General features: G+C 32.3%; 1 protein-coding gene across 1 annotated transcript; it reads right to left on the bottom strand.

The window, feature by feature from the left end:
• Positions 1-2268: 2268 nt before the first annotated feature.
• LOC149894457 (uncharacterized) lies at positions 2269-5050 on the bottom strand. The gene is made up of 2 exons (XM_090075007.1): positions 4322-5050; positions 2269-4132 (listed from the first exon to the last, which is right to left on the bottom strand). The coding sequence occupies exons 1-2, from the start codon at positions 4920-4922 to the stop codon at positions 2739-2741; spliced, it is 1995 nt and encodes a 664-aa protein (XP_089931133.1). The 5' UTR covers positions 4923-5050; the 3' UTR covers positions 2269-2738.
• Positions 5051-11052: the final 6002 nt, after the last annotated feature.

Raw genomic sequence — 11052 nt, 5'->3', positions numbered from 1 at the left:
CACTATGAAACTAAACATATAAGTTTTTCCAAGGAATGTCCATTAAATTCAGATTACAGGAAAAATAGAATTGAATTGCTTAAAAAGATAATTAACAATCAAATAAATGCTTCATCTTTCAGTAAAGAATCAATTATTTCTACAGAAGCAAGTTTTGTTATAGCATGGAAAATTGCAAGAGTAAAACATCCTTACACTGATGGAGAATTAGAAAAAATTGTAAAGCAAAATATTTCAGATGTGCTCATAGTTTAAGATCCTAAAAATTCCTATTTCTCGACATTCAATTGAAAGAAGAATATCTGAGATTAGTGCTGATATTGAGCAGCAATTGTTGAATGACTTAAAAAACTGTGAAGCATTCGGTTTATCTTTAGATGAACCAACAGATGTTTAAGATAAATTTCAAATGTCAGTATTTGTTAGGTATGTAACATCAGATGCAATTTTGAAAGAAGAATTACTAGATTTGGTTGAACTAAATGATACAACTTGTGGAGTTGATATAAAGAAACTCTTAAAACAGTTCTACTTAAAGCCAATGCACCTATCAACAAGCTTGCTAGTGTACAGATGGTGCACCAGCAATGGTTGGCAAACATGTTGGATTTATTGGTTTATTAAAAAGTGATCCTAACTATCCAGAGTTCATTCCAGTTCATTGTTTGATTCACTGTGAACATTTAGTAGCAATACATTTTAATTTCCTATGCTGTACGGTGGCTTTCAAGTAGTGATGCTTTTTGTAAGTTCGTAGAATTATTAGAACCAGTTAAATCTTTTTTGATTGAAAGAAAAAGACTTGAAATTCTTGATGATATGAATTTTTTACAAGATATTTTGTTTTTGACTGATATAATGCAATATTTACAAAGTCTAAATTTGTCTCTTTAGGGAAATGAAAATGTTATACCTGATCTTGCTCAGACTAATTTTAGTTTTCAAAAAAAATTATCCTTTTTTAGAGAGATCTTTCTTTAAAAACCTTTAACCATTTTTCTTAAATGAAGAAGATGATTATTTCTAATCCTTCAATTCAGTATGATGACCATAATATTGAATCATACAGGGAAAAATAACAGAATTTACTAGAAGACTTTCAAAAAATGTTTATAGATTTGCATGCACTTAAATCATCTTTAGGATTTATAATAAATCCTTTTTTAATTGATATTATCGGTGATGGTTTTCCAATTCCATCAAACATAGTTGAAGAAGTATCTTAATTTGAAACAGAACTATTAGGTCTCCAAGAAGATCAAAATCTTCTAATGCTGCATAAAACACTAACTTTATCAGACTTTTGGAAGATAGTGCCTGAAGTTAAGTATCCCCTAATAAATAAGATTACCATAAAATTTATTTCAATTTTTTGTTCAACATACACATGTGAATCTTTATTTTCCACAATGAAATTTGTCAAATCAAAGTATCGTGCAAATCTAATCACTGAGCATTTGTCAGAATTACTTAGAACAGCAACTACAAGCTTGAAGCCAGATTTTAAGAGACTTACTAGTAAAGTTCAGAATCTTAGTGCCTGATTGGAAAATTCATAACTGTTTGTAATTTTGTTACTTTTTTAAAAACTTATGATGTGAATATGCTTCTTAAAACAATTCTATAACTAGTTTTTCTTATGTAAGAGTTAAAGGGAATCAGATTTTTATTTAACTTGATTGAAATGAGTTTTTCGAAACACTCAAGATAATTTGAAATTCTAAACAAGCTTACATTCAAAGTAAAGTTTTTGCCTTTGAAAAACTTTTTTTTAAAATTTAGACATAAAAACTACTAGTAAGCATAAAATTTGTACACAAAAGGTTTTTTAGAAAAAGTTCTTTAAAAAGATTTATTTCTTTTCATAAAAATTTAAGTTTAACTTTATGGTGTATTTTACAGCACTTATTTTGCCACCAGTTTCTAATTTTTTTGTAAGGCAAAATATCTTAAAAAAAAGAATGCAGAAAAATTTTCTTAACGAAGTATTTAATGCGGCTCTTTGGTTCACGTAAGTATTTGAATGCGGCTTTCGTGCCAAAAAGTATGGCCAGCACTGATTTAGACGTTAATAATTTTAAAAATGCTAATTTAAGCATATACAGATTGTCCAGAGTATTGTTCGGAGTAACTTTGTCTTCTTTTTTATTTTCTGCGGAATTAATTAATTACGCTGCCGGGTGACTTAAGGCATCACACTTGTCCAAAATGGGAAATAATTACTCCGAAGCTTCCCGAAAAAACCCTTTGAAGCGAAGTATCTACATATGTTCCTGATTAGAAAAATGAAAAAAATGAAATCCTTCATGACCGTCCGAGCGAGAAATTTTAGTTTTAAAATGTAAGAAATTGCGACAAAAAATATTTTTTTGCAATCAAAAGAAAACACATTTTTTATTCACTAAACATTGATCTACACTACATAACAGATCCCTGATGCATGGGTAAGTCACTAAAATGTTTAAAAAACTTCAAAATCAAAAGTAAAATGATTGTTTAGCAAGTTTAATTTTGATTTTTTTAAAAATGATTTAACAATTGTCCACTGTAGATTGCTTTTATTCTTTTTATTCTATGAACACATAACAAAGAAATAATGTGAGAAAACAATGTGAGAAAACAATGTACTCTTTAAAAAATTGAGTTGGGGGCAGCTTTAATGTTAGTTAGTCAAGCTTTTTTGAAAAACTAAAACATAAACTGAAACAAAGAGACGATGTTTTCTTGATAACTTTGCATTAAAGACGCTTGCTGTTGAAATCTACTATGCAACTCAGCAACTTTTCTGGATAGTCTGGATGACCCAGAGGCCTTTTGTATCTCTCCCAGTGGGTTGGGAAACTGTGATGAAGGGCTTCTGTTGTCTGTTCGCTGAATGGTCCAAGAGACTTTTTGTGACGATCAATGAAATCCTTGACATGAAAGAAGACAGTGTGGACTTTTGGACTCACACTTACTTTTGGCAAGGAGAGGAAAGCCAGTTGAAATTGGTCAATTTTCTTTGAGTAGTTTGAATCCAGATGATTTCCAAAGCAGGCATTCACAACTGCATCAAACTTTCTCAAAGTGTCGATGAATGGAAAAACATGAAAAGCTGAACAATTCTCTGCTTGTCTTTGAAGAAGGTCAACATTTTTGAGGAGTTTGCGGCATTCATTCCCAGCAAACTGCCCTCCGTGAAAAGGCTGTTCTTTGATATGAAGAGCTTTAGGCCATTCTTCAGCCTCAGGCCAGGAGTCCTTTAGTGCCTTGAACAGATGGTTCACTACACCGAGAAGGAGATGTAGCTCCATTGCTGGTATGATGTCAAGAACAAGTGCATTGTCAGAAAAATCCAAGAGGGGCTCATGCACCACATTCTGAAATTGTTTAGCCTTTTTCATGTCTAAACCAGCTGCTTTAAATGAGGCATAAGATCTTCTGATGGATCCAAAGGTTCGAAAGTTACCATTCTGTGATAACCTATTGTGGTCAATGTCACACCATGTGCAAGGGTGTGAGCTGGCATGTGACTGAAGCCCACACACAAGGTTTGCCACCTTCAGGTCACTTGAAAGAAGAAAGTCAACTCGCTCAGAGAAGATGAGAGATAGTATTGTTCTCAAATTCTCATAGTTTTCTGGTACATCCTCTGCTACAGCAACAAGAAGTTGAGATTTCACACCACTGTCTTTTGCTGCAAAAGATGTAAGTGTCTTCTTGTCTGGTGGAGCTTGAACTTGAGAAATCAATTCATCTTCTTGAATCCCAAGGCTAACCTTGAGGAAACCACCACCACCGTCAATTCCAAGCTTGACTATGTGCTCTTTATACACTTGTCTTTTGAGCAAGACATCATTGAGAAGTTCAGAGAGATTCTTGCAGTGAACCACAATTTGTTTCTTTGTCTGAGACTTTTCATGTGTCACAGTTATGTTTGTGTGAGTGAAATGTTCAGATAGTTGTGTACCTATTTGATGGAATTTTGCCCGGAATTGAGGTTCAACAACTCTGGCTTGTGCAACATGGTTCAATGTTGAGGCCAATTTTTTGACGCTTGCATTAGACAGCCCTGTGTTTGTCTGAATGTTTGCAAGGTCTTGGGCTTTAAGAACTACTTCATCACCAAAGAGTCTTTTTGCGCTTGCTGCACCTGTATTAAAAACATTGCTATGAGTAGGAGCAAATTTTTCACATAAACAACCAAGTTTTCTTTATGGAAAGTAAAGTTTAGATTTGAACTGCAAATTTTATTTGTTAAAGGTTTTTTCTTTTGTAAAAGACAAAGACAATGACAAAGTTTTAATTACTATCAGATAAAAGATTTGCAAGTTACTGTTACCTGGAGTAATTGGCAAAGGTCGCCCACCACCACTTTGTGCTATTCTTAGGGTTCCATGAGGAGAAGCCTCTTTAGATGAAATGACTGCTGAAGCAATCTGTTCACTGACTTTGGAATCTTTTGATGCCAACATCTTTATGTTATGCCTGAATGTGAACTGATTGCATTGATGAGGTACTCCTCTTCCAATTAAGGAGAGGCAATCAGAACATCTTCTTTGGTCTTGGGATGGTAAAGGCTGTTGTGGCATTTCAAATGGGTGCTTTTGCAATGCTTTCAGGTGTCCAATTTTGCAAATGATGCAATCACACTGCTGTCCTCTTGTCTCAGGCCTAGGGATGACAGATGAGAAATCAAAAATGGGAGGGACAGAGACATTCTCACCATTTTTCTTTCTCCTCAGAAGCAGTCTGCAAGAATCACACATTCCAAGTGGGACTCGTGTGTCACAAAAGTCAACATCCTGAGAAATCAGACTCTTGACTTGGTCTTTAAGAAAACTTGTTAGCTCCCTAGAACATTTTTTCATACAGAGGAGACAAACTGACTTCCGACAGTCTTCATGATTTTTTGCTGAGTTTGGCATTTTTGAGTTGTGCATTCCACGAATGAAAACATGAATATGTCATTAAAATGCCTTTTCCCGAAATTTGGTTCAATATTTTATTAGGGATGTGCCACTAATACTTAAGAACTGATTTTTTCATCAAATTTTGAAAAAAAAAATTAAAATTTCTCGCTCGGACGGTCATGAAGGATTTCATTTTTTTCATTTTTCTAATCAGGAACATATGTAGATACTCCGCTCCAAAGGGTTTTTTCGGGAAGCTTCGGAGTAGTTATTTCCAATTTTGGACAAGTGTGGCATGTCTGACTCTAGTCAGTGTTCGGTTGCACCACTAAACATTTCTTTTAAGCATATTTTTTTTTGGCGAATAATTCAATAAAATGAAAGTTACTAGGCAAAAGCTGTTAAAAATTAAAATGTTGGTTTTTTACGACGATATGGGTTATGACGGATTTTGTATTTTCTGAAAAAGGAGAATATCTTTAAAAATAAATAATATTGAGCTCTAAGCACAACCTTTTCAGTAATGTTCAGTCTAGTACACTTTGATAATTGTTATTACCCATTTGTAAAACTTGTGATTTGTGAAACGATTAGAAAATCCGACGATTTTTATGAACTTCCGGCGTCGCCCCTAAAACGACGAAAAGGAGCGAATATCGTTAACGACACTTTGAGATATTAAGTCGATCAGCGTTTTTCAAGTGTTTTTTTTTTTTTTATGTAAAACCATGTGATCAAATTTACATTTTTACTTGACAACATCAGATTGTAATCAAATAACAAATGTTGAAATCTGGTAGAGGTAATAACTATGGGAAATTAGTCTCTTCTGCCGTGGTAAAAAAAAAATATATACAAAGATCAGTAAATAAAGATATCAAACGAGAAAAAAAATCTTATAAAGCCAATCTTTTTTGCTTGTTTGATTATTTGTTGACCTGTGTTTAAGAGATTTAAACTGGCCTATGAAACTTTAGATTTTTAAATATTTACTAGCTGTTTCAAGCAATACAATAATCGTTTTCTATTTTGAAAGTTTTGCATGAAAATATATCAAACCATTTGTCTTGTTGCTGTGTTTATCTTTTTGTTTTTGGCTTATACTTGAAACTGAATTAAATGTTTCACTTAATCTTTTCTAATTTTTATGATTCGTTTTCTGTGTAATATACTTGGTATATATTAACCCAGTATAGCTTAAGACGTTAAAAATATAAATACTTGCAAGTACATACATACATACATACATACATACATACATACATACATACATACATACATACATACATACATACATACATACATACATACATACATACATACATACATACATACATACATACATACATACATACATACATACATACATACATACATACATACATACATACATACATACATACATACATACATACATACATACATACATACATACATACATACATACATACATACATACATACATACATACATACATACATACATACATACATACATACATACATACATACATACATACATACATACATACATACATACATACATACATACATACATACATACATACATACATACATACATACATACATATATACATACATACATACATACATACGTACATATGAAGGGCTCAGTGGAAAAAGTACTTAAGTCACAAAATTAATGTTTTGAGAAAATTTAGTTTGATCAGAGATATAACACTTCAAAACAAGGATTTAAAATGGCTGATCAAAGTAGATTTTCTCAAAACATTTACTTTGTGACTTTAGTACTTTTTTCACTAAGCCCTTCACCTTGATCAGTCATTTTAAATCTTTGTTTTGAAGTGTTATATCTCTGATCAAACTAAATTTTCTCAAAACATTAATTTTGTGACTTGAGTACTTTTTCCACTGAGCCCTTCATATGTTTTTCATCAATTATTTGCCTTTAATCAATTTGAAGTTTTAATTGGTGGTGGGTCTAAATAAAACCTATACAAATATTAGAGGGAAATTTTTTAAATTGCTTCCTTGAATTCCATTTAATTTTTTTTTTCATTGTATGATAACTATATTAAGTTGTGTATAATTCAAGGTGCTGGATTAATACTGACAATTTTTTAATCCTTGTTTCTCATAGGACAATGAAATATAAATATCGAGCACTCTTCAAAACGTGATATATGTGAATGAGATTATATTATTAAGCAGATAGTTTCATAGCCAAAGTAAGAAATGACAATGTTAAATACTAATTAATCTTTTTTTTCCCAATAATTGATCACTTTAAATACTTGTGTTGAATCTCACAATAAGGTTTTGCTAAATTTCATTCTTCTGTTCAGCTTCTCCATTGTTAATATTTAGAAAATACCTTGCAAAACTTTTAGAAGTTGACAAAGGCAATATACAAGGTTACGCAAAGCACATGGTGGATCAGACTAATAGCAGGGCCAGTAAACCTAATTTTTATGCAGTTTAAAAGACAATCTTTAACTTTATTTTGTTTTAGAAAGAAAATATTTTACTATCTTATGTTAATCTGTAAATTTTTATTTTCTAAGCTCAAGTAAGTTATTACCTGATTTGTTAGAGTCAAAATTCAGGATGTAATCTATGCTTGGGGTAATGAAAAGTGAAAAAATAAGAATATCAGGATAAATATACACCAGGGTCGATCTTCAGTCTTTTTTGCATTATAGGCGATTGACTAATCCCCCCTAGATGTCGGAAGACTTATTTAGGCTCAAATTAGGATAATCTACTACACTTTTCCTATTTCAACCGCTCAAAGTTCGAATTTCGCAAAAAAAAAAGGAAAGAATGAAAAAGTAAAATAACGGGTGGCCCAAGATAAATGGCATAGGTAGCATTTTTATTCTAACTTTGTTATTTTTTTAGCTAGAAAAGTGATTTTTTTTTAAAAATTTTACTATTAAATTCTCTACAAAACGACATGATTTATTTAATGTAAATAGTCTCCATTACTTTTTGACATACGATATAAGCGATTGGTATAACTAGTACAACTTTCTAAAGCTACACTTACTCTAATGTTTTTTAAAGCTCGTTTAAGATCTTGAATTAATGTTAATTTTGATTTAATTTTATTCCATTTCATTTGGTGAACGAGTTCATCCCGATTTGTCAGTTAAAAATAGGGTGGAATTCACCAATAGGAAATAATATCTTGATTAAATGGAACCGGATTTTCGATGATTTAGGCTCAGTACCCTTTCTAAGTGGTCCGAGATGGCATAGTTGGTCTGTAGACAACATTTAACATAATAAATTTGAGTTATACGGCTTTTGCAATTCTAGCTAAAAAGCGTACGAATGTTGTATTTATTTAAGAAGTAGAGCTGCGGGAACTGCGAATTCTTGTCTAGTTACTTCCAAATCTAGAGATTCTCCTTCAGTTAAGAATATTGTTCCTAATTAAGAGCAATGTTATTATTAGAGAATCTTTTTTCAGTTGTTCATAAAGAATTATTGCCTTAAATAATTCTTGTGTAAAGTTATTTTCTGATTCTATCATTTGAGGAGCCCATCTGCTAAACGCTCTAAGTCCGAGTAAATTAATTTTGAGAAATCGAAGGAAAACAGGCCCACGCCTAATTAGCGCTCCAAAATAAATTGTGTTTCTTAATTTTTTTTCATTAAATAGACACTATAAAAACACGTGCATAAAAAAAATGCAACTCTACAGGATCTCGAAATAAACCTTTTTGAAATATGGGCTTAGCTTGTTTTGATAATGTCAGTTGGACTTAGATAATTTTGAAAATGTTTGGTTAAGTTCACATGGCTTGTTAGTTCATAAGAAAGTATTGAAATATTTTGATTTATTTAAATTGCGCGAATTATAGGTTTTTTATTATTATACTATATATAAAATAACGGAAAAGGAAGTATAGGACAAAGGGAAAAATAAAATATTGTAAGTTTTTTATTAAGAAACTGATCAACAAAAAAACAAAATTTGAAATACAACAAAAACTTAAGCATGTCTGCTTACAGCATTTTCATCAAGACAACTGCATATAGTATCTTCCTCATCTTCTAGGCGTTCTTCTATTAAAGAATCAATAACAATACTTTTTAAAAAATTAAAACGATTATCCTGCTCCCAGTTCACTCCAGCATGCACAAGAATTACACTTTTGATATCTTTTTTTTTAGCATCTGAAACTTGGACTCCTCTCTGAATCTAAGATGGGTAAGAAAAACAGCCACGCCCTTTCTTTGATATAATCTGAGGACTGTTTAGAAAAAATTTGAAATTTGGTTCTCCTTGAACTTTAATATCTTTAAGTGATTCTCTTGTGATAAAAAAGCGTTTATTTTCCTGAACTTTGATTGGCAATGGTTTTTTAAAAACTCTTAGAGATACTGATTTAAAATCTAACACACTTCAGTCTCTTTCTGCAATTTTCAGTTCTCCCTGTGTACTGTAAACATTATAGTACTCTTCTGAGGAATATATTAGTTCAATCTTTTTAAGCTTTTTTACTAAAATTCCAAATGCACGGTCACAAGGCAAAAATGTATGCCCTTGAACAGGAAACAAAAGTTCAATTGTTTTTACTAATATCGGTGCATGTCTTAACAGCCAGAAGCCTGCCATAAAAATTAAAGCAATATTTTTATTTTGACCACCAGATGCATCAGAAACTAAACGAACAGTATCTATGCTATCCATACTTGTATTGCAGAGCTTGTCAAATACTGCACTGGAACAGGAAGAACTATTCTTTTTGAAATTATTCTCATTCCAAGTATAGATGGTGAGATTATCTTGATTTAATGATCCGTTTTTGTTTTTTTTTCTACAACACAAAAGTTGTATATATATAGTTGTCTACTGTAATAAGCTTGCTGATCTGAAACTTTAGGAATGACTTGATTTTGTTGATGGTCAAAGCAAATAATTTTTAAATCATCTCTCTGCTCCTTTAAAATATCATAGAATGCATTGCTCTACGAACAATTAAATAAGTAAAAAAGCTGTTCTTCCTTTCTAAATTATTTTCAACCTTTATTTGGTTTTGAATTATTTCACAAAATGAACATGTATCTGATTTAGGAGAACCAAAACCTAAATTAAAGTTGATTATAAAAATTGGGTTCCTTTTTTGCATACAATTTCTATACTGTTTTAATACTTTTAAACTCTGATGGTAGATAAAGTTTTATAGATTTCTTTCTGCTATAATGACTCTAATTCCTTGTATTCAGACCAACTTTGGGGACAACCAAAATTATATTCTGATGCAAGATGGATCCCTTATCATAAAGCAAACTCAGTCCAAAACTAGCTACGAGAGACAAGAATTCTGGGATAAAGACTTGTGGTCCCCTAGCTCACCAGATTTGAATCCTTTGGACTTTAGCATATGGGCTCAAGTTCTAGTTGGGGGTTGCTACATGCAACATCCTAACCTGAATGATCTTTGTCAATCCGTAAGGAAATCATTGGATGACCTCTCCATCGAGTATATCAAGAACATCTGCAAGAGGTTCAGGCCTCGTCACTACTATAAAAGGAGAGTTCTGGGACAAAACCATTTTTCATCTCCGTTATGAATTTTTTTGATAATCGCGGGGTTGAAAATGTTTTGTGATAAAAATGATTTTTTGTATAATCGCGGGGTTGAAAAATTTTTTTTGTGATAAAAATTTCTGACGAGGGTGAGGGGTGGCGAAGATGACAATGACGATGACGGGAAAACGTTTTTTCATGACGTGATAAACACGCGTAATGAAAAAAAAAGCTTTAATTTTTGTAATGGTGTTTAAATCTTGAGAATTAGGCGTAATAATAGGCTTGTCCGAGAAGAAGGTTAAAGCTTCCGGATTGACCGACTTGTGCGTCGCCGGAGTTGAGAGTGACGACAAGCCTTCTTCCGGCTGCGACGCTGAGCATGGAGTCTGCATTTGCAAAATTTCTGTAAAAGGAAATGGTGGTGGTGGAGCCTATGGTTGAGCTTGATTGTAACAGCAGTCCAGTCGATGTGTTGTTGAACGAGGATACGTTTGATCCGTTCCAAGAAGACAAATAAAAATCTTCCAATCCAGACGAGGAAAAGATGCATTTGCTGTTACCGTCATATCCAGAAAAAGTAGTATAATTGTTTGTATTATAAGGTGTCCAAGGACTGAGAACGGTTCCGTTTCCA

The sequence above is a fragment of the Hydra viridissima genome, unplaced genomic scaffold (genome assembly GCF_058129835.1).
Source record: "Hydra viridissima isolate aposymbiotic clone 2 unplaced genomic scaffold, HvirCarnegie_v1 scaffold_1, whole genome shotgun sequence".
NCBI classification, from domain to species: domain Eukaryota; kingdom Metazoa; phylum Cnidaria; class Hydrozoa; order Anthoathecata; family Hydridae; genus Hydra; species Hydra viridissima.
The sequence above is the reverse complement of the archived record's forward strand: the minus strand, read 5'-3'. Positions and strand labels throughout refer to the sequence as shown.